Source organism: Diabrotica virgifera, chromosome 4, assembly GCF_917563875.1.
Source record: "Diabrotica virgifera virgifera chromosome 4, PGI_DIABVI_V3a".
Taxonomy (NCBI): Eukaryota; Metazoa; Arthropoda; class Insecta; order Coleoptera; family Chrysomelidae; genus Diabrotica; species Diabrotica virgifera.
The window spans coordinates 232,352,848-232,378,262 of NC_065446.1; the positions used below are offsets into that span (position 1 = coordinate 232,352,848).

Sequence of the window (25,415 nt, forward strand, 5' to 3'; positions counted from 1 at the left end):
TTGAGGTTCATCAAACTGTTCGAGAGTTTTTTATCAATATTCTTGATTATTTTTTTAGTCTGGATTTGCCCTTGAGTGGTTCTCCATTTATTTTGATGATTCTTTATCAGCCATTTCTGAACCTCGTTTTTCATAGCATCTTTAGTGATGCCACAGAAAGGTTCTGGGCCTTCAAAAGTTTTTCTCGAGCCTTGTTTCGCTAACATATCTGCTCGTTCGTTCCCATGCACCCCTTCATGACCCGGCACCCATATTAAAGACACTTTGTTGTCTTTTGCCAGGTTATTGAGGAGATCTTTGCAGTTTCTCACCAGTTTTGATTTGGTGAGAGGGTTCTTTACAGCCAGAATAGCCGATTGGCTATCTGTGTAAATGTTGATTCTCTTAGCTTTAGGGTCCTCATCAATTATTTCATCAATGCAGGCCACCAAAGCAAAAACTTCAGCCTGGAACACCGTTGTATGTTGACCTAGGCTGTAAGATTTATTATAGTTACATGTTTGCCCAAAGACTCCTGATCCAGTACCATGGGCAGTTTTAGATCCATCAGTGAACCATATTAAGTCTCCATTAATGTTTGGGACTTTTTGTTCTCTAGATGGTATAATTGTGTTAATCTTCTCAGTGAAGATTAGTTCTGGTGTCATCATATCTAAGTTCATCATAAAGATGTATTCCTCAAGTATAGTCCCAGTAATGTTTGTGTGGCTATTCAATACATAATTTGGCCTCCAAGTATTGTTTGCTTTGAGCCTCAGGATGGTCATAAAGGCTACCGCCGAAATATACAATTCCAGCGGAGGGAGACCTGTGATAGCCTCCAATGAAGCCGTTCCTGTACTATTCAAGGCTCCTGTTATATTTAGAAGCGCTTGTCTTTGTAGGGTGGTGAGAGTGGTCACACAAGATTGCAAAGCCGTCTTTCTCCACCAGAGTACTGACCCATAAGTAACTGTCGGTCGTATCACTGATGTGTACAACCAACATATCACCTTTGGTTTCAATCCCAAGGTTTTACCTACAACTCGTCTGCAGTTCCAGAAGAGTCGCTTAGCCCTATTGGTTATATTGGTAATATGAGTATTATTCCAATTGAGTTTCGAATCCAGGGTTACCCCTAGATACTTAACCTCATTGGTTCTTTCCAGTACCTCTCCAAATAATTTCAGCTCACTCAGTCCAGTAAGCTTCCTCTTATTTGTAAAGGCTACCAGTTTAGTTTTAGAAGGGTTCACGGAGAGGTTCTCTTTCAGACACCAGTTCTCTATGTAGTGAAGGGCATATCGCATCTGATACGCAACAGTGCTGGGAAATTTTCCCCTAGTTACTATCACGATATCATCTGCGAAACCCTGGACCCAGATTCCTTGGGCGCTTAGCCCATGAATCAGATCATCGACAACTATGTTCCATAATGTTCCATAAAACATGCATATACACATTCATTCATATTTCTGCATTGTTGTCTTTAAAACACATTTAAGGCAAAAAGAGCGTCTCGCGTTCCCAATCGGTTTCGAAATCCGAATTGAGTGTCACTTATCTGAAACACACTTCTTGTAAATTCGTGTATATCTAGATGATTCTAGTGAGAAATCGATAATTCAATCTTCGCTTGTCCGCTTCTGGACATAGATCTCCCTCATAATTTTCCACTTGTTTCGATCTTGTGTCTCTTACATACAATTCCTATGATGTTTTAGATCATCAGTCCAACGTGTCGGTGGACGACCTCTGCTTCGGCAATCATCATCTCTTCGTCTCTATTCCAGTATCCGCTTTGTCCATCTGTCATCTGTCATTCAAATCGATAATGATATTTAATTTAATGAATAATAAATTCATAATTTATGAATTTTTTGATGTTTCGAATGTTGATTTTAGCCAGCTATCATATGTCTTGTTGTGCTGCGTTTTACTTTATGCTTTTACTTTTTCTGTATCTACCTGTCATTTCATTCACGTTTTTATGGGCATCTTAAGGTGTCGTATCTTTCCTGAAGTTGTTCCGAGTGACCAACTTGAGAAAAACGGCTCTCCTCTCCTCAACTTATCGAGTTAAAGACTATGACTATACAGTGTAGACGCATAGTAACACCACTTGAGAAAGGCACTCTGCTGAAACAGCTGTAGTGATAATAAATTGTAATAAATTTTGTGGAAGTTTAGAAAATAAATGTTTTCAGTTAGTTCAGAGAAATAAGGAAAAAAATAACTTGTTGGTTACACAACCCCCTCCAGGCCGAAATCAAATTTTTTGCGTAGTATGGACATCTATATTAATAACCTACTTATCTGTTTCCTGCAGCCGATTTTGATGATATACGTAGTTATAAACAAATGAAGATCAAAAAACGCTAAATTTTCGCTTTTTTCGTCTATAACCAAAAAGTTAAGTATTTTAAACAAATTTGAGAGTAAGAAACTCATAAATCGTATAAAAACCTTTAATATGGCGTTCCCTAAATATGTCTATCCTTATTGGTTGCTTAGAAAATTGCAAAATAAATAATAAAATTTTGAGTTTTTATAAATATTCATAACTTATGTAAAAATTAACTTAGAACGTTCTTATTACACGGAATGGTGAGACTTCTGGTGTTTAAATCATACCCTAAATTTCAAAGCAATTGGTCAAATAGTTTAAAAGGTATTTAATTTGTTTATCCCAAATTAATTTTTTTTGCAACTCTATAAGTCAGAAAATGATAAAGTTACGCTAATACTTTGGATAGTTTATGAAAGAAGAACATTTATACTATTAACTTAATTAAAAAAAAATGACAAAAAATAATTCTAAATACTGCAAAATTATTTTGCAAAAACATGTGAATTAAAAAAAGGGGGGCTAACTTCGTCCCTAATTGTCCTAGGACACTTGTTTTTCTTTCTAAATGTGTATAAAAATTCAGTCTTTTCAAATGTGAAAAAATAATTTTTCTACGGGTAACGGTTAAAAAGTTATTCTAATTGTTTATAAGTAAGCAAAAAATCGACGTGTCTTTGCAAAATTATTTTACACTGTTTAAAATTACTTTTTGTAATTTTTTTTTATTTAAGTCAATAGCATATACATAGTTATAAACAAATGAAGATCAAAAAACGCTAAATTTTCGGTTTTTTCGTCTATAACCAAAAAGTTAAGTATTTTAAACAAATTTGAGAGTAAGAAACTCATAAATCGTATAAAAACCTTTAATATGGCGTTCCCTAAATATGTCTATCCTTATTGGTTGCTTAGAAAATTGCAAAATAAATAATAAAATTTTGAGTTTTTATAAATATTCATAACTTATGTAAAAATTAACTTAGAACGTTCTTATTACACGGAATGGTGAGACTTCTGGTGTTTAAATCATACCCTAAATTTCAAAGCAATTGGTCAAATAGTTTAAAAGGTATTTAATTTGTTTATCCCAAATTAATTTTTTTTGCAACTCTATAAGTCAGAAAATGATAAAGTTACGCTAATACTTTGGATAGTTTATGAAAGAAGAACATTTATACTATTAACTTAATTAAAAAAAAATGACAAAAAATAATTCTAAATACTGCAAAATTATTTTGCAAAAACATGTGAATTAAAAAAAGGGGGGCTAACTTCGTCCCTAATTGTCCTAGGACACTTGTTTTTCTTTCTAAATGTGTATAAAAATTCAGTCTTTTCAAATGTGAAAAAATAATTTTTCTACGGGTAACGGTTAAAAAGTTATTCTAATTGTTTATAAGTAAGCAAAAAATCGACGTGTCTTTGCAAAATAATTTTACACTGTTTAAAATTACTTTTTGTAATTTTTTTTATTTAAGTCAATAGCATAAATGTTCTTCCATAAACTGTCAGAAGTCTTAATGTAACCTCATAATTTTCTGACTTATAGTGTTGCAAAAAAAATGAATTTGGGATAAACAAATTAAATAACTTTTAAACTATTTGACCAATTGCTTTGAAATTTAAAATATAATTTAAGCACTAGAAGTCTCAGCAATTCGTGTAATAAGAAGGTTCTAAGTTAATTTTAACATAAGTTATGAATATTTATAAAAACTCAAAATTTATGATTTATTTTGCAATTTTCTAAACAACCAATAAGGATAGACATATTCAGCGAACTCCATATTGAAATTTTTTAGACTTTATGAGTTTCTTACTTTCAAATTTGTTTAAATTGCTTAATTTTTTGGTTATAGACGAAAAAAGCGAAAATTTACCGTTTTTTGATCTTCATTTGTTTATAACTATGTATATCATCAAAATCGGCTGCAGGAAACATAAAGGTTATTAATATAGATGTCCATTCTACTCAAAAAAATTGGTTTCGGCCTGGAGGGGAATCTGTCACGAGAAAAATCTTATTTCTCTGGACTAAGTGTCTTAGATTCATTTTTGTATTTACATATTCGTCACTACATGTGGGAGACTAAATACCTTGTACACAGTTTATATCAACTAAGTTGAGATTTCAAAAATACGTTAGTGCTAAAAATCAACATCATACTCATGTACTGTTACATCAATATTTAATTTTGTATTAGTAAAGGTAGACAGTTATTTACCATTTGTTATGGTTTATTTAATGTACTGATGCACTTAACTTAAATAACTTTTTTAACATATCAACAAAGTTAATTTATTTATTAATTTTTTAACTCAGTAAGTGTTAACTCCTCAAATAACTATATAATAGTTTGGATCAACAGATTAATATTTGTTTTAAATATTTGTTCTTGGTTATTGGTTAATGGTCACTTAAGTTACACCTTCACAGGAACTTCTGTTTTAAAATAACCATGAATTATTAATCTAATTATTGTTTATATAATTTTAAATGTTTTTTGTTTCACAAAAATATTTTAAATTTTTTTCGCAGGTTTTTCATCATAGGTAACATCCGTCATTTTATTTTTGTTATTTAACTAATAACATGTTTTTTGTGTGTGGCTGTGAATGCATGTGTTAGGTTTAGGGACCTGCTCATTGCTGCAATATCAATGTTCCCCATTTTGCTTATAACCAAAAATCAGGATTTGATGACGGATAAGTTTGATTTTTGGTTTATTTTGACCCATTTTTAAATTGGCATGTAAATTGAAATAGTATTTTTACATATTTTTGATTTCTTTAAATTTTCTAGAAGTTAAAGTTTAAAAATACCAGACACCAAACATAAATGTTTAAGTAAAAAAGGTATTGTGATAACCTCGGGTAACAAATTCAGTCAAAGAAGGATTCGTTTTTATAAGACATTTATTTTGAAACCAAACATTCAAAAGAAAAGTAATTAGCGTTAATTACTTGTTAATTTCGTCATCAAATAATTACGATCTACATATCGGACCATCGTAAATCTCGGGTTGGTGTGACGATATTTGATATGAATAATAAACGACGATCGAGTGGATTAGGAATCACATTTATAAGGAGAGGAAATATCTCGCTTAACTCACCAGACGTTAAGAAAATGTCAGTATCGTTTCGCTCAGCACGCGTAGCTTAGGATGGGCGAGGTTCGTCGAATTCGCTCAGCTCACCAAGACGACGGGGTTTGGAAGGTTTCGGAATTCGGTCGGGATACGTTTAACTCACCCATTATACCTGGTTGGTTATTCTCCGTTTAGCACACAGAGAATGCTCTAATGGATTTCCGTTCCGTCTTTTATACTGTCAGAGACGGTATAAAAACACGTTTTGTCTAATACATAGGCGTACTCTAGACGGTATAATTATATTATCGTCCTAGTATATATTAACGACCAATGACGTATATACAGTGTGTGCCAAAGAAAACAGTCCACCTCGATATTTGGCAGTATTTATTAGATTTTAAGGAAATTACGAAACAGGTCGATTTTTGATCTAAGGGGGATACATTTTTACGGTACATGCATCTGTCATTTGTCAACCCCTCCCTTCCACTTCCACCACCCCTTATTTTTAAATAGGGAATAGGGGTCGTGTGCTAGCTCATTTGAAAGGCTATTCAATTCTCTATTCAGTTATATAAACATTAACCTTTAACTACACGCGCTGGCGTACTTTGTACGCCAGATATAAGAATTCTACTGGAAATATATTTAAAAATTTAAGTTTTGACCTTGCTTATTTTTCTAACCTATCACTGGAATGTGCTTTACAATTTGGTTTTAGTTTCGTTATAATCGGCGTTCTGGAAAGATCGTAATTTACATTTTATTATTTGTTGTTTCCGGTGGTGGACAATATACCCCAGGATTATATTACTATAAGTCGTAATATAAGTACATATTTTAATTGTTTTTTAGTCATTATGGCAAAAAATATATTTTTCTTTGTAAACAATACTTTTTCTCCTGTAAAAAATCACATTTAAAAAATTTTTTTATCAGTAATTTTATTTATCATGGAATCCAGTTATTCCATGATTCCAGTTATAAATCCCAATTGGCTTACTGAAAAGGAACTCCCAAGTATTCACTGATGCCGAATAAGGTTTATAACAAACAACTAAGTGTATTTTTTCAAAAAAAAATAAACAAATCCGCTGTTTTTAAGTGTATTTTCTTGTGGCGTACAAAGTACGCCACGCGTGTAGTTATGTTATAACTTGATGCGCGGGTAGTTAAAAGTTAACATAATTATTTATACAGGGTGTCCAAGAAAATTTTTTTTAATTAAATTAATTGACACAAAAAGAAGAATGTATGTAATTTATTTAATTCAAAATACATTCTACTGCTGTCACAAAACAGAAAAAATGGTTTTTGATAAATAAACATCGCTTTTTGCTTAATTTCAATGTTCAAGCTACCACCCATCTGCCTCTTGGTAGGTTGAACATTGAATTTAAGCAACAATGTTTATTTATCAAATAAACATTTTTTTTTGTTTTCTGTCAGTAGTAGAATGTATTTCGAGTTAAATAAATTACATACATTCTTCTTTTTGTGTCAATTAATTTAATTCAAAATATTTTTTCTTGGACCCCCTGTATAAATAATTAAGTCAATGTTAAAATTACTGAATAGAGAATTGAATAACCTTTTAAATGAGCTAGCACACGACCCCCTATTCCCTATTAAAAATAAGGGGCTGGGGATGTGGAAGGGCGGGGGTCGACAAATGACAGATGTATGTACCGTAAAAATGTGTCCCCCTTAGATCAAAAATCGACCTGTTTCTTCATTTCCTTAAATTCTAATAAATACTGCAAAATATCGTGGTGGATTGTTTTCTTTGGCCCACACTGTATAAACAAAACGATCTTTTGATTGTGTCAACTTCGTACAAAATCGTAAACGTTTCCTAAAACTTCCCATCAAAACAGTAAACAGAGTAAACAATAATAAAGGGAATCATGTTTGTGACACTATATTCACCATTGGCTGGGTCTATATATTATGCTTCATTGATGATAATTCACTAATAGTTATGCAACTCATTGTGTATCACTGTGAAGATGTTTTTAGGCGCTTGAAATTAAAAAAAACAAACAAATTTTGGGACCGGAGAAGTAAGAACTGAGTTACCTCTTTTTGACGCTCTGATTTAAAAAAAAATCTTTCTTTTTATTTTTTAGACTTCTAGTTTGATAGAGATATCTTTGAAAACAAGCTAATATTGGCCTTTTATAAAATAAGAAAAAGGGATTTTTTACAAACAAAAAATACAAAATTTGTTACTATCAACAAATATTTTCTTACAACTTTATTTATACAATTTAAAAATGGGTCAATACATTTTAATTATCAAAAAATAATCGTACAAAAATTGCAAGCATATATATCAAATTTCATATATTCAACTGTCTCTGATATTGATAATTTATCTAAGCCAAAAAATTAATAGTATGTTTATATAACTTGCTTTATATAATGTAATATACTATATTAATCGAACTGGAAACATATTCCAAGACAAATTATATAAAGATGCTACATTGCTATTTCTAAAATAAAAAGTTTTGTACACTAAGAAACTTATATACACATTTTAATTTCTCATATTATTTGAGACCCAAAATTAAATTTTTTTATCAATCTGTACATGTCTGCATTTAGTAGATATCATCAACTATCATCATTATCTTCTTGTAAATCACAACTCGGTGGCACCAAATTGATTCTATATTTGTTTTGTTATTTATGTCTTTAACCATAGCAGTGTCAATATTTTTAAGGTTCCTATTAAAAAGTAAATTTCATGTAACCTTCTGGCTTAGGTCTAGTTTTTTCAGTCTTCTAACATGACTCAATGACCACTTACGTAGTCGGGACCGACGGCTTTACGTTTTTTCCAATCACGGTTCTGGCACGGACAGTTTCGACTTACTAATAACTTCCTACCTCGTATTATTTGATTGACTGGATACTATCACCAAACCTCACTACTGCCAAAGATCCTTTTGATCTCAAAAAATGCTCCCACATCGCTGTACTGCTTCCTTAGCAGACCGATGTGATGCCCTTAAGGTCTAATTTGGGAAAAAATAATCTTCTCCCCGATCTAATTCAAACAACCTTGGGTCTCAGACCCAGACCCCACACCGCTCTCATGATTCTTATCTAGCGAGCAATTGGTGAACTTTTAGAAGGAATCTGTCAAATGCTTACAAGTACATTTAATGGTCTGAGCTAGAGTTCCCAATGCGAATAAAAATCAAGACTTGTACTGTACAAATAAACACTCAATAGTGCGTATTTTCGTTCGAGATGTTAAAACGCAAAACGTTTGTGGTTTATAGCAACTCTACAAATCCTTATGATATACAGGGTCGCATAAAAGTTAAATTCAATTAAAAAAAAATAAAAATTTTATGGATCATCCAATTTTAATACTATTAATTTTTTGGTTTAAAAATAGAATCAATTTTTATTACTTATAAGTCATAGAAAACCATACCCAACAAATCTTTACCAAAATAAATAAAATTTTCCCTTTTTTCTTTTCCCATTTCGCCAAGATTTCCCTTAATAACATCAATTCTAATAAAATCTTCAAATTTGCAGCAAGCTATTGAAGAAAAATACAAACTATGCGACGAATCTCTATCGAAGTTACTTCGTTGGATAGGAGACATCGAAGATCGCTTAGCCTCACAAGATGTGATTCATGAAGTGGAAGAGGAATTAAGGAACCAAATTAATACCTTGAAACAGATCAAAGACGACTTGGACCAACATTCTGGCCAAGTTTCTCACTGTCTCGATCAAGTACGACAACTCGTCGTTACAGCTGGCGATATTCTGTCAAAAAGTGAGGTTATGGGCCTAGAAAAGAGCGGAAGGAATCTAAAGACTAGATACGACAAAGCTGTCGAACGCTCAGACAAACTTTTGCGTAAACTCTTGAGCGCTAGAGACGAATTAGCCAAACTGAAAGGAGAACTTACTGTATTTTCCGATTGGTTGAGTAAGGCGAGAAGAACTTTGGAAGATAAAGAAAGGTCTTTGAGTGATTTGCACCGTTTGGACTCTAGTGCAGATAGTACAAAAGAATTTGTTAGTGATGTCATCGCTCACCAAGCTGACTTGAGGTTTATTACCATGTCTGCACAGAAGTTTGTTGATGAAGGCAAAGTAAGTGAATATAATTTTACTAATTATTTTGAAGTGTATTATAGTTCATTGAAAAGTTATATTTAGAGTTGAATTTTTGGAGGACGCAACTTTGTTTTTTGATGTGATGAAGGTAATGATGTGTAAATATAAGCTTAACCCATTAAAGCCCGAATTAATTTTTTTTTTTCGAAAATTGTCAATTTTTTGCTAAACTTAATCCACAATGAATTAAATTAAACTAAAATATTTATTATTTTCAAAAAAAGTTTTGTAGTTTTTTCAAAAATGCACGTTGCCATATGGCAACGCTAGTTCTTTATGAGATCGCACAGACTATTTCAGAAAATTACTGACACATGCATGTTAAAAACATTTATTGAGATTTGTTACTCATTTTTGATGGAACATAATATTACATTCCAAACATAACCGGACATTACATTTTTTGCACATTGTACGAACAATTAACGAACATCATTAACCTGCTCGTCTCTTTTTTTTCTCTGAAATGGGTACCAAAAGATGATCTCTTCCATCATACCTCAAATCATCATTAATTCTGTTCAAGCTATTTCTTGATGTATTGATGATTCTTGATAATCTATCGAGATAGATATATATTTGCAATTTGACGTCCCAAGTCCAGCTGTGACATTTTCTGTACCCACATGTGATCGATGAATAATCCAAGCTTTTAAAATGTATACATCAACCAACCACATCACCCGTAAATATCACCCACCACCATTTCTTCAAACGTATTGCAATCCTATATCGACTGACACCTCCGTCCATTAGGTCAGTTCCACCCATTCTACTGTTATACTGATCAGTTCCACTATTATACAAATATCCATAGAAAAGTTTTTTTTTGACTCAATACGTCATCCTCTTTGTTAACCCCAATGTTGTCGATGCCAATATCACCATCTATTCTTTGGTTATTGTCTAATACAACTTCAGTATTTGCAGAGACTTGCCTCCCTGGTAATAGATTTATATCGAAATTATCTTCTTCGCCTCCCGACTGTTCGTCTGTTTAAATATTAGGCTCAGGAAGTTCTACGTGTATCTGATCCACATCTAAATCATCTTCATATGCAACCCCGTCTGAAAAAATAAATTATAGTAATAATTAAATAGTAGCGTATTGACCTAGCGTTACCATAATATGGCAACACCGATATCACAGTCACTATAAATGGACCTCAAATAATAATTTTATGTATTTTACAACATTATTATTAAAGTTTCATCTGTTTACTTGATATTTATTATGAAATTACGCGAAAAAATTATAACGTTACCAAATAATATTACTTACTTAAATTGAATGTCCATTTTGAACGTAACCACAAAAATTCGCTGTTTACAAACGTCTCTTGCCAACGTGTAAATTCACAAAAAACAACAAGAGTAGAAAACACGTGTTAAGACAATCTTACTGAAGCGACCTACAGCATCACCTGTGTTACAAAAGACACATTTTATCCACTAGGAATATTTTTATAGACATCCGATTCGCGTTGCCATATGGCAACGCTGGGCTAAAATCGGTTAAGTTCAATTTTGTGGACTCGCCACCCTTATCCCCCGGCCGCCATCTTCGAAAAAGTGGTGTAAAGGGTTTTCCAACTATACCTCGTAATCTAGCAGCCCTACAGAAAATTTTATAAAACATATTTATACAATTTTCTGTAGGGTTCCTAGTTTATGAGATACAGCGCGAAAACCCTTTCCACCCTCTTTTCCTAGATGGTTGTTGGCCGGGGACAAGAGTGGCGCTCCTACAAACTTAAACTTAAGCTTATATCTACCCCCCTAACATAAAATTTGCGCCCTTCTGAAACGCTGAGGCCTAAAAAATGTAACATTTAAATGGACTAATACTGTTACTTTTTGTTCATGTATATTAATTAATGTTTATTTTAGGAATATCTTCATCTTCTCAACGATCTACGTACTTCTCTTCCTTCACGGCTGCCACACATTGAGCCGTATTCATCTCAAGAATCACCAATACGCAACGAAGTTTCTTTGGTTACCCAGCAGTATCGTGACCTTCTGCACCGTGCTAATAATCTCTCCGATAGACTTTCTGGAGTAGGTGGCCGTCAAAGAGAGTACTCCGATGCACTAGACAAAGCCAAAGAATGGCTAAGAGAAGCTGAACCTAGAGCTAACAAGCTACTTAACGAACAAATTGGTGGTGATCCCAAAACTGTTGAAGAACAACTTCACAAAGCTAAACAACTTAACAATGAATTCGTCGTTAACGGCAGGCTAATTGATAATGCTAAACAGGTAAGAAAAATATAAAGCATGGTTTAGGTAGCAATCAACTAAGTATAATTATTTTTAACATACCAGTGTGGTCCGATTAGTACTTAGCCTACACAAGAGGAATGAAAATTTTGTTAAAGTGGTGATTGATTTGTGAATATAGTCTCCTTTTAGCTCGATATACTTGACCTAGCGATTATCTATCTTCTTTAACCCCTCTAAAAAATGTGGTTTCTCAAGTTTCGCAATGTAGGCTTCCGTGGCAGCGATGAACTCCTCATTCCACTTAAATTTCTTCCCGGCGAGTAGAGTGACTTTTTCAAGTTTGGAAACAAAAAGAACTCATACAGGGCCTAATTGGGGCTGTTTTTTTCAGCAATTCGGCGTCAAATCGGCTCAATAACGCGGTATAGTAAAGCCCTGTGACCGTTTTTATCTTTTACACGAAGGTAATACTGATTACATCTTATGAATCCCAGAAAACGGTGGCCATCACCTTCGCATCACAGTCTTCGCCTTCTTCGGAACACGTTCGCGAGGTGATGTTCATTGTATCGATTATTTCTTGGACTCCGATGTGTACCAGTGGATACATGTTTCGTCAACAGTTATGAAACAACGTAGGAACTCCTTCGGATTGCCCTCAAACAGCCGCAGACACTTTTCTGAAGTGGTCTCATGGCTGCGTTTGTTGTCCTGAGTGAGCAAACGTGGCACCCATCGCACCGACAGCTTTCTCATGCCCATAGTTTCATGCAGAATATGACCCACGCGATTTTTGAGATGACTACTGTCTCATCTACCTCGGCACCTTCAGTCGGCGATCTGCAAATACTAGATCGTGGATTTTTTTCACGTTATCCTGCGTGGTAGCCGTGTTTTGGGCACTTGAGCGTGACTTATCAAAAACTGACTTGCGACCACGTTGAAACCCGTTTAAGTAATTTTTGAAAGTCGTCATCGAAGGAGAAGAGTCACCTTATAGAGCATTCAATTTCTTTCTTTCTTTCTCCCCTTCCTTGTACCCTATCAGGGTGTCGGATTTGGAATCGCTATTTTAATTTATATTCACCCATCTCTTCCATTATTTTCTGTTTTCCGCCATTATTTTTAATTCCTCGAGTGATTTTCCTTTAACTTTTCTCGCCTCTACTATTGCTGTATCCATTTTTTTCTTGGTCTGCCTGTTTTTCTTTTTGCAATGTTCCTTGCTTCGTGGACTCTTCTCGTAATTTTGTGGACCTATTTTTTGTGATCTTTTAATATTTATTTTGACTCCTAGGTAGTTTCCCAACATATTAGTCATTTCCTCTTTTAATGTTTTTGGGTCTTCGGTGTCTATTATTAATCCACTAATAATTATTTTCTTTTTTCTTTATTTAATTTTTCCAATGACCGTTTTAGATCATTTAATTCTTCTGTTATCTTTTTGTTTTCGGTTTTGGTTAGTTCGTGTTCACGTTTCAGTTCTTGTTTCTCTTTAGTTCATTCCTCATTCATCCTTTCTATTTTTATTTTTATGTTTTTTATTTCTTCATTGTTTTCTTTTATCTCTTCTTTTACTTTATTTATATCTCTTCTGATCTCCTTATTTTCTTCCTTTATTTCTGTTTTCAACTCTTTTATTTCCGTCTTAATCTCCTTATTCATTTCCATTAGCATTATCTTTATTTCTTCCATTTCTTTATTTTTTAAGCTATCCTTTGGAGGTGTTCTTAACGTAGATCTGCTTCTTTTGAAGACTTCTTCCCCGTCGGATGAGTTATTGTGTTCTGGTTGATTTCTTTTGCTACTCATTCGGTTAACTTACATGGATTGCATTACATTTACTTTTGCCTATATTTGATAGTACTTTTCCTCTATGTTTATCTCTGTGTCGTATGTTATATTTTCAGGATATTGTACACAGTGTTTTATATCAGGCTAAGCGTTAAAAGTTTCGCCCAGGTCAACCCTGCGGAGGCTAGCTTTTCTCAGGAGATCTTACTCTATGTATGTAGTTGGTGCGTCTTATAGTCTTATTATTGATCTTAATATTTACATAAATATTTTATTAAAAGTTTTTAAATTTACTAATATTTTGGAACGTTCGGTCCCACCTCTATCTTTTGAAAGACCTACAGTAGGAAAAATGAAAGAATACCCATGAACGAACATATAAAGCACGCTGTATTTTCCTGTCACCGTGTCACACAAAAAATTGGCCAGCGCAAGTACATGTAATAATTATTGTTACATGTACTTGCACTGGACAATTTTCTTTGTGACACGGTGACAGGAAAATACAGCGTGTTTTATATGTTCGTTCATGGGTATTCTTTCATTTTTCCGACTGTACCGGGTGTCCCAATAAGAATGGCTCTCGGCCATATCTCAGGAACCGTTTATACTACAGCTTTGGGAAAAAAAAATTTATAACAAAAGTTGCCCCGAGAAAATCCTGGAAATTATTTTCGTAATTGTAAGTCCACCGCTAGAGGGCGTAATTGAATATTAAAAATTAAAAAATCGAAATTTTACAAAATTTGCCTAATGAATGGGCACTGGAAATCCAATCATCGTATTCTTCATACAATTCTGTGCATATTATATTTCACAAGTTTAAGTCTGCCTGTGCAAATAAGAGGTGGGGGTGAGTGGGAACCTTGTTATGAAAAAATCGCTGTAAGTCCGGTTCTGCTTAATCGATTTTTATAAACTTGGTCTTGTTGAAAACAGCTCTTTTTCTTCAATGTAATAGTTATAATTTGGAAACAGCCTATTACGTAATATGCCGGCTAGAAGGCGCTATTTATTGTTTTTTAAAAATCTAGTTTTCTTTGGAAAATAGTAAATACAAGTATGTATGTTTTTCCCTGTATTACAAAATTAGACTAAATTAGCAACAGAATACCGAAAACCGCATGTCGATACCTTTTTTCTATCTCGAGATATCTTAAGAAACGTGTAAATTTTAAAAATAACTGTTGCTGTCATATAAGTGGAAATATATAGAAGCACGTAGTGTGCTATGAAAAAAAAACAAAGGAACATTGTCCAGATGTCACCGTATATAATGAATCAAAACAACAATAAGACAAATAACACTATAAAATATAACAAAAAAAGATTGTGTGTACTTTGTACGCGAGTAAGAAGTTATACTTCTACTATTATGATTTTAACGAAATAAATGTATTTTAAACAGTTTAATTTTATTTTTGTTTAAATATTACACTAATTTTAATACTTAAAATAATACCAAAAAATAGCGTTAATATGTAAATTTTTATGAATTGTTGCCTCCGCGCATTTGCTTTTCTCTCGATGAATCGTAGAAAATATAAAAACGTCAGATTTTCTACACAAATTTTTAATTTTTATTTCATTATATTTTAATATCAATTATCCTATTCCCAACTAAGATAAATACATAATTGTTATTGTCACCGGTAAACTAAGTTAAGGAAGTCAAAGTGGAAACAAGTAATGTGCTATGGAAAAAATAGAACTATTAGAAGTATTAACTTCAAAAAGTCATCATGTGTCAAATTATGTGTCAAATCAGTAAAACATAAAAATTTTTTCATTGATGGTTTGTTGCGGTTTGTTTCTATTAAAATTTATATAAAATTTATACAGAGTGAAATTCAAGATGATTCTTACAAACTAAGAAGCATTTGACATGATAGCCACATTCTTTGAATGCATAAGAAATGCAACTGTTGCGGCTAGAATATATGCAATGAAATATCCCCAAAGACGTCACCCCAGTAGTAGAGTTTTTCATATTTTGTTTTGATTTATTATATACGGTGACATCTGGAAAATGTTTCTTTGTTTTTTTCCAAAGCACACTACTTGCTTCTATATATTTCCACTTATATGACAGCAACAGTTATGTTTAAGATTTACACGTTTCTTAAGATATCTCGAGATAGAAAAAAGGTATAGACATGAGGTTTTCGGTATTCTGTTGCTAATTTGGTCTAATTTTGTAATACAGGAAAAAAATACATACTTGTATTTAACATTTTCCAAAGAAAACTAGATTTCTAAAAAGAAAATGAATAGCGCCTCCTAACCGGCATATTACGTAATAGGCTGTTTCTAAATTATAACTATTACATAGACGAAAAGAGCTGTTTTCAACAAGACCAAGTTTGCAAAAATCGATTAAGCAGAACCGGACTTACAGCGATTTTTTCATAACAATGTTCCCACTCACCCCCACCTCTTATTTGCACAGGTAGACTTAAACTTGCGAAATAAAATATGCGCAGAATTTTATGAAGAATACGATAATCGGATTTCCAGTGTCCTTTCATTAGGCAAATTTTTTAAAATTTCGATTTTTTAATTTTTGATATTTAATTACGCCCTCTAGCTGTGGACTTACAATTATGAAAATAATTTCCAGGCTTTTCTCGAGGCAAATTTTGTTATAAATTTTTTTTTCCCAAAGCTGTACTATAAACGGTTGCTGAGATATGGGCGAGCGCCATTCTTATTGGGACACCCGGTACATATTATCAGTTCCAGTTTTTATGATTTTAACTCTATAGGTTAAGCATATTATGTTATTGCAAGGATGACTTACAGTATTATTTATCTGCTCCTTAATTTTGCACTCTCCATGCACTTCGGCCACCTTTTTTCCACTAGACACCATTCGTGAACCATTCCAGAACAAGATTCAAGAAGTCGCCCACGCAAAAGTGGTCCAATTTTTTTTAACAATTTTTTTTTAATCAAATTGCAAAAATTAATATTTTTGGCACGGACAAATTTTTTTTAGGTTTTTGGACCATTCTGGATAAAAAAGGGTTCTTATAATTTTTCTCTAAAGTTGATCGTTTTCGAGGTAAAGCATTTTAAAATTGAAAAAAACGAAACATTACGATTTTTAAGGCTTAATAACTCGGTTAAAAGTTATAACTATGAAAGTCGGAAAGTGACTAAATCAAAGTTTAAAACCCCCCCTACAAGATCCTGAAGAAATTTTTGTCATTATTTGATTACTAAGCTGTTATTTTTAAGTAAAAATAATGAGCGTCATGCACGTATTAGGCGGCTGTCCATGATGAGTGCGAAAGCGATGTCATTCAGGCAGTCCAATGGCGAATCTCACTCGCACTCACATTTACAGCCGCGTCAATACGATCTTACCGCTCATTATTAACAATTAAAAATAACAGCTTAGTAATAAATTATTGACACAAGTTTCTTCAGGATCATGTAGGGGGGGGGGGGCTTTAAATTTGATTTAGTCACTTTCTGACTTTCATTCTTAAAAATCTTAAAAATGGTCATTTTCGCGTTTTTCAAATTTTAAATTGCTTATAACTCGAACACGATCAACTTTAGAGAAAAATTACAGGAGGCCTTTCTGTCCGGAATGGTCCGAAAAATCTAAAAAAAAAAAAAAATTGTCCGGGCCGAAAATATTGATTTTTGCAATTTGATTAAAAAAATTGTTAAAAAAATTTTTGACCACTTCTCGCGTGGGCGACTTCTTGACCTTATTCTGGGGTGTCTCCCGAATGTGATTACGCAAAAAAAATCTTATGGGAATATTTTTTCCAACGAACCCGCCGTTTTCACCTTGTCTAGCTGGTGATAGCCCAAAATTGAGTAACATCACGGAGCTATTTCTAAACGCGTTAACCTGTACCACTGTTTAATAGAGGTTAAAAGGTACCTTTCAAAAACAAGAATAGAATAACCAACCGATATTGATTTTTTTTTCATTACTGTAAAACCCCAGACACTCCAGCTTCCACATGCGGTCAAAACAAAATTACTAGTCCGATTTGGCTGTCATTTTGATATAAGCCGTTTATAAGAATATATTACCCGATAGTAGATTTCTTTTGCGATAGTGGTGAATTCGGGCGGAGAGGCTAAGTACTTATCAGGCGTACTTTATAACATACTTAATTTATATATTTTCATTTTTAGGCCACCAGCGCTTTATTAAGATCCCTCGAAGGCCAAATCTCCCCATCAGAAATGGCACGTTTAGAGGAGCCAGTTAAAAGCCTTGAAAATAAATACAATCAATTATGCAGTGCCATCGCTAATCGTTGTCAAGAATTGGACACAGCTCTTGTCCAATCTCAAGGAGTCCAAGATGCCCTCGATGGAATTATTGATTGGCTCAACCAAGCCGAAAACCAATTCAAAAATATTCAAAAACCAGCGTCTCTCATCAAAGAAAGGCTTGAAGAACAACTGAGAGAGCATCGTATTTTCCAATCCGATATCGACACTCATATTTCCTCGATTGACAACGTCTACATGTCTGCCAACGAACTGATAATGTCAACCAGCAACGCTCGCGTAGCTAAAAAAATTGAAGGCAAATTGAACGATGTTAAAGTTAGATTCGAAAAATTATTTGATAAGACACAGCAGCGAGGAGTATTCCTTGAAGGAATCAACCAAGATTTAACCGTGTTTAACAATCAAGCAACCAAATTCGATGAATGGTACAACAGCGTCATAGAAATTATAGAATCTAAAGACATGAACAGACTACCAATGGAAGAATACTCCAAACAAATGAAGAAACTTGTAGCCAATAGAGAAGACAACAGAACTATGTACGAAGATACAGTTAAAATTGGTAAAGACCTCCTCAACAAACGTGATGTAACTGACACCACGAATGTCAGAGACCGTGTCAAGGCTTTAGAAAATCAATGGAAGCAACTGGACAATCTTCTTGAAGAAAAAGCACGGCTTTCCAAGTTACGTGCAGAACAACAAAGTAATTATGAAGCTTTACGACAGAAAGTTAATGATTGGTTGAGCAAAATGGAAACTAAAGTTTCTAGATTAGAGGCTGTTGCAGTTCATTTAGATACTCTTAAGAAACAAAACGAAGAGCTTAAACCAATCTCCAAGGATTACAGAGATTTTGGAAGTACCATTGATAAGATCAATGATGTTGGTAGCGCTTATGACAGTCTAGTAAGAGGTGACAGACCCGAATCACCATCAAGAAGAAAAGGCTACAGTCCTGGAAAACGTACTCCAATTGACGGACGTTCACCGTCACCTACTAAAGGTTTATCCCCACTATCTCCTGGTGGATCAAGTGGTTTTTCATCGAGAAGATCAAGCCAAGATGGTTTCCATCTTGAAGAACTGTCTATTATACAACAACAATTGTCCGAAATCAATAACAGGTATTCATTGCTTGGAGTCAAACTAACTGATAGACAAAACGAAATTGACACCGTCCGTGAAGAGGTTAAGAAACAACTGGAAAACCTCAAGACACTTACTACTTTCCTCGACAAGATTCAAAGACAATTGCCCAAAGATGTCGTTCCTAGCAGTAAAGACGAAGCAGATAAACTCAACAAACAACTGAAACAAATTCTCGAAGAAATGTACGAAAAGCAGTCCTTGTTGGACTCCACCAAAACCCAAGTTAAAGATCTTCTGCGAAGAAAACCTAATGCTATTGGTGCGGACAATCTTAATGGAGAGTTAGAGGATGTTGTTTCCCACTGGAAGAGTCTAAACGATCATTTGAAAAACAAAATTAAATTCATGGAAGACATGAAGGACTTCCTCGATACTCATGATTCCCTAGCTTCTTGGTTGTCGGCTAAAGAACGTATGTTAACTGTATTGGGACCAATATCTAGTGATTCTAGAATGGTTCAATCCCAAGTTCAACAAGTGCAAGTACTAAGAGAGGAATTTAGAACCCAACAACCACAACTACAACATCTTATTGAAGTTGGTGATAATGTGCTAAATCACCTTGAACCAAAATCGTCCGAACACCAGAAGGTTAATAACAAATTAGCTGTAGTTCAACAAAAATGGGCGGATTTATTAAGCAAACTTGAAGAAAGAGCCGACTCACTCGGAGCAGCTGCCGACACTAGCAGAGAATTCGATGCACAATTAACTCGTCTTAGAGATGCTTTACAAGGTATCTCTGATAATTTGGATGAAGTACCACTTGAAAAAGACCCCGAAGATCAGTTGCGTAAGGTAGAAAATCTTGAAAGACAATTGGAAGGGCAAAGACCACTTCTAACAGATCTTGAATCTAACGGAGCTCACTTATGTGATGTATTAAGCGATCCTGCTTCACGAGCTGATATACAAGCCAAGTTGGCCTCTGTAGGTCGTCAATATAACGCTTTGCAGAAGAAATTGGACCACAAAAAAGCTGAAATTGAAGGATCTTTACGAGATGGAAGACAATTTGAAGAACAATGTGCGAAGACACTAGGATGGCTATCAGATGAATTAGGATCATTGTCAGAAAGATTCCTTATATCTGCTATTAGAGACGTTTTAGAGCAACAGTTGAATCACCATGAGCCAATATATAGGGATGTATTAGCTAGAGAGCACGAAGTTATTATGCTGTTGAACAAAGGACGAGATATCCTGGCTAAAAACAGTAAGAGTGATAACAGAACTCTTCAAAGAGATCTTGATAAAATTAATCAAAACTGGGAGAAACTACGTAAAGAAACAGTAGATAGACACACTAGACTTCAAACTTGTAAAGAGCATTGTCGCAAGTATTACAAAGCTTTGGAAACATTCCTTCCGTGGTTAAGACAAGCTGAAGATAAATTGGATACATTAAGACCTTCGTCATTCCAAAAGAAACATATTGAAAAACAACTAAAAGAACTCCAAGCATTCCGTAATGAAGTTTGGAAGAAATCTGGAGATTACGAAAACACCAGATCACTCGGTGAAACATTCCTTGCAGCTTGTGATATTGACAAAGACGATGTTAAGAATGAATTGGGTGATCTGAAGGATAGATGGGATAGGCTGAATAATGACTTGATTGCTAAAACACAAGCTTTGGAAGATCAAGCCAGAAAACTAGCAAACTTCAGTGAAAATGTTCGAGATTTACAACATGGTTTGGAAAGATGTGAAGATAAATTAACTTCACATGATGCTTTGGGAGGTGCTGCTAAAGACCCTAAACTCCTAGACCGCATTAAGGCACTCCGGGAAGAAACCATAAAGCTGAAAAAACCATTACAAGGCGTTCGTCAACAAGCTAACGATTTGTGCAATGAAGCATCACAACATCACATTGATGCTGATCATCTTAAAGATGAAGTCGATGGCATAGGTGATCGAATTGATGATTTATGTGCTAAATTAGATGACCGCTGTTCAGATTTGCAATCGGCTGCTACAGCTGTAACACAGTTCAACGATGAAGTGAAAGAAATAACTCAAGATTTATCTGCTTTAGAAACAGAATTAGACGATATGAAACCTCCTGGTAGAGAAGTGAAGGTTGTTAGAGGCCAAATAGATGATGTAAACAAATTCCTCACCAAGGTTAATAAAGCAAGTGACAATCTTAAGCATGCCATTAATTCTGGTGAAAGATTGGTGGATAGTGGATTTGCTCCTGATACTGTACTTACTAGACAACAGTTGGATACATTAAAGAAACAATTAGGAAAACTAGATGACCGAGCTCAAAACAGAGAAAAAGATCTAGAAAACACGCTAAAGAAACTGGAAGGTTTCTATATATCCCACGCAAGTGTTTTAGACGATATTCAAGATGCCTCAGGAGAATTGCGTAAACTTAAGCCAGTAGGTTCCGAAGTCGATAGTATTAGAGCTCAACAGAAAGATTTCAAGAAATTCAGAGCTAATACAATTGAACCTTTGGGTAAGAATATTGAAGAAGTCAATAGGTTAGGACAAGGTCTGATTCAATCTGCTTCATCTGGTGTCAACACTGCTATTCTCGAAAAAGATTTAGAAAGAATGAATGCTCTATGGAATGATCTTAAAGAAAAGATTAATGACAGGGAAAGGAAACTTGACATTGGTTTATTACAATCTGGTAAATTCCAAGAAGCTTTGGACGGTTTATCTAAATGGTTAACGGATACTGAAGAGATGGTAGCTAACCAAAAACCACCATCCGCCGACTACAAAGTCGTTAAAGCACAATTGCAAGAGCAGAAGTTCCTTAAAAAGATGCTTCTTGACCGACAGAACTCCATGACATCACTGTTTAATATGGGTAACGAAATCGCCAAAGAAGCTGAGCCATCTGAACGCAAAGCTATCGAAAAACAACTTAAAGATCTTATTGCTCGCTTCGATGCATTGACGGAAGGAGCCCAACAACGTACCATGGATTTGGAACAAGCTATGAGAGTAGCGAAAGAATTCCAAGACAAACTTATACCTCTACAAGATTGGTTAGATCGTGCCGAAAAGAAAGTCAAAGATATGGAACTGGTTCCTACTGACGAAGAAAAGATAGAGCAAAGAATCCGTGAACATGATGTTCTCCACAACGATATTCTTGGCAAGAAAGTTGATTTTAAAGAACTTACAGAAATCGCTTCGAATTTGATGTCTCTTGTTGGAGAAGACGAAGCTTCTGGATTAGCTGACAAATTACAAGAGGTCACAGATCGGTACGGAAACTTGGTGGAAGCCAGTGAGCACATTGGACAACTTTTAACAGCTTCAAGACAAGGTCTTAGACATCTTGTCCTCACTTATCAAGATTTGGCTGCCTGGATGGATCAAATGGAACAACGGTTATCTCGTTATAAAGTTCTTGCTGTTCATAACGACAAACTTTTGGAACAAATGGACGCTCTAACAGATCTTTCTGAAAATATTGCCAGCCGTCAAAATGACATTGACGGTACAGTTGATGCGGGAGTAGAATTAATGAGACACATTTCTTCTGATGAAGCCTTAGAACTTAAAGATAAGTTGGACTCCTTGCAACGTAGATACAATGATTTAACAACCAAGGCAGCAGATCTTTTGAAACATGCTGAAACAATACTACCGCTGGTACAGAAGTTCCATACTAATCACAACCGCTTAGTTGATTGGATGCAAGGTGCTGAGAACATTTTACAATCAGCTGAACCACATGAAGGTGATATTGCACGTTTAGAAATAGACCTACAAGAACTAAGACCGGTGCTAGAAACTATTAATGTACTAGGCCCACAATTATGCCAAGCTAGTCCTGGAGAAGGTGCTGCTACGATCGAGGGACTTGTTACGAGAGACAATAGAAGATTTGATGCCATCGCCGAACAAATTCAAAGAAGAGCAGAGAGAATCCAACTTGGAAAACAAAGAGCTTTGGAAGTTACCGGTGATATAGATGAGCTCTTAGAATGGTTCAGGGAAGTAGAAGGACAGCTGAGAGATGCCGAGAAACCATCTGGAGAACCCGATTTGATCAGAATTCAACTTAAAGAACATAAAGCGCTTAATGACGATATTTCTAGCCAGAAGAGTAGAGTACGTGACGTCTTGTCATCTGCTAAGAAAGTTTTACGTGAAAGTCCACCAAGCGAAGACACTAGCCTTATTAGAGAGAAAATGGAAGATTTAAGAGAAGTTATGGATGTTGTGTCTGGATTAAGTTCTGATAGATTGGGAATTTTGGAACAAGCACTACCACTAGCTGAGCACTTCCACGATACGCACAATGTACTTGTATCTTGGTTGAACGATATGGAAGAACAGGTATCTATGTTAACAATGCCTGCTTTAAGACCCGATCTAATAGCTCAACAACAAGATCGTAACGAAATGTTCTTACAATCCATAAACGAACACAAACCACTCATAGACAAACTAAACAAAACCGGAGAAGCTCTTATTAACTTGTGTAACGAAGATGATGGTAGTAAAGTACAGGAATTGCTTGACTCTGATAATGCTAGATACGGCGCTCTTAAACTAGAACTCAGAGAACGCCAACAAGCCTTGGAACAAGCTTTACAGGAAAGCTCCAAATTTTCTGATAAACTTGAAGGAATGCTCCGCGCTTTGTCTAACACAGCAGATCAAGTAAATCATTTAGAGCCAATATCTGCACATGTACCTAAAATTAAAGATCAAATTGAGGACAATGATAATTTAGTTGCCGATTTAGATAAACGAAAAGAAGCTTATGCAGCTGTCAAACGCGCTGCTGACGACGTTATCAGTAAGGCAGGAAATAGGGCTGATCCAGCCATTAGGGAGATCAAGGCCAAATTAGAGAGACTGAAGAGTTTGTGGGATGACGTGCAAAAAGCGACACAAACTAGAGGGAAATCGCTGGACCATGCTTTGGAAGCAGCTCAGAAGTTCTGGAAAGAATTACATGCCATCATGGCAACACTCAAAGACCTTGAAGATTCTCTGGTATGCCAAGAACCTCCAGCCGTTGAGCCTAAGGCTATTCAAGAGCAACAGGTTGCTTTACAAGAGATCAGACAGGAGATCGATCAGACCAAACCCAACGTTGATAGAGTGAGAAGTTCTGGGGAGAAATTGATGAAATTGTGTGGTGAGCCTGATAAACCGGATGTGAAGAAACATATTGAAGACTTGGATCATGCCTGGGATAATATCACTGCTCTGTATGCCAAACGTGAAGAAAACCTCATTGATGCCATGGAAAAAGCTATGGAATTCCATGAAACACTACAGGTAATACAATATTTTATTAAAGTAAATTTATATTTCTGAACAGCCTATTTAGTGCAGTAACTGAAGGTGGTTATGAGCTATTACCTCCGATTTCGTTGAACCTCCATAGATTTTCATGAAAATTGGTGACTCGCTAGAGGATACCTTAAGGAACAAAAGTGACATGGTGCCAACTTGCGCTTTTACCCTGGGGGTGGTTTTAAAATAAATCAATACTTTTTGAGATATTAAAGATCAAAGAATTTAATTTTTCGTGAAAAATGCATCTTTTAAAGCGGCTTTTCATAAATAACTCAAAAACCATAACTTTTTACTAAAGAGTTACTATTATCAAAATTGAAGCTAATAAAAAATCGAATAAATTTCTAATGTAAAGACTGAAATAGTTTTGTACACACTTATGACAACAGGTGAAGAGGGAAAAGTGTACTTTTGAAGTGTGTAAAACAAATAATTCCTAGCTGAGCGCTTTCGGCTTATAAAACCATCTTCGGAGCTATGGTCAAAAGGTTCAAAATACCACTATGAAGAGAGATAGATCCCATGTACGATATACAAAACTCATTCTTCATACTGACACTGCACACATCAGATGGTAAGGTCTCTTGACCTTACCATGATGAAATTTTTGTTATATGTAATGTAGTTTTTCGTGAAAGTCCTTTGTGCTTGTAATATATATGTTTTTTCAACTTTTCCGACTAAGAACAGCAAGAATTGACCACCTTTTTTCAACAGACAGACAAGGTTTTTTTCTATATTTTTTCCATCATTAAAAAAACTGCACAAGTAATAGAAGTATTTTTTGTATATCGTACATGGGATCCATCTCTCTTCATAGTGGTATTTTGAACCTTTTGACCATAGCTCCGAAGATGGCTTTATAAGCCGAAAGCGCTCAGCTAGGAATTATTTGTTTTACACACCTCAAAAGTACACTTGTCCCTGTTCACCCGAATAAATTTCTTACTTGAAAACCCTTTTACTATTAATTCAAATTGAGTTACAGGTAATTAAATGTATATTTTTTTTTTGGGTTTAAAACTTGTTAAGTACTCAGAAATATATGAGCTTCCGAAGAAGTTGATAGCATTAAAATTTATGCTCAATTTTTTTTTTCAAAATTTATG

General features: G+C 34.7%; 1 protein-coding gene across 41 annotated transcripts in view; it reads left to right on the forward strand.

The window, feature by feature from the left end:
- LOC114327522 (microtubule-actin cross-linking factor 1) overlaps positions 1-25,415 on the forward strand; it is an 865,580-nt gene that overhangs the window by 747,448 nt on the left and 92,717 nt on the right. For all 41 annotated transcript variants that reach the window (XR_007697614.1, XM_050648743.1, XM_050648753.1 and 38 more), the window contains 3 exons: positions 8,983-9,552; positions 11,467-11,838; positions 17,758-24,285. Coding sequence is in view for 40 of the 41 variants with exons in the window: in XM_050648743.1 (XP_050504700.1) it covers positions 8,983-9,552; positions 11,467-11,838; positions 17,758-24,285 (7,470 nt within the window). In the remaining variant the exon portion in view is untranslated. The remainder of the gene's footprint in view (positions 1-8,982; positions 9,553-11,466; positions 11,839-17,757; positions 24,286-25,415) is intronic.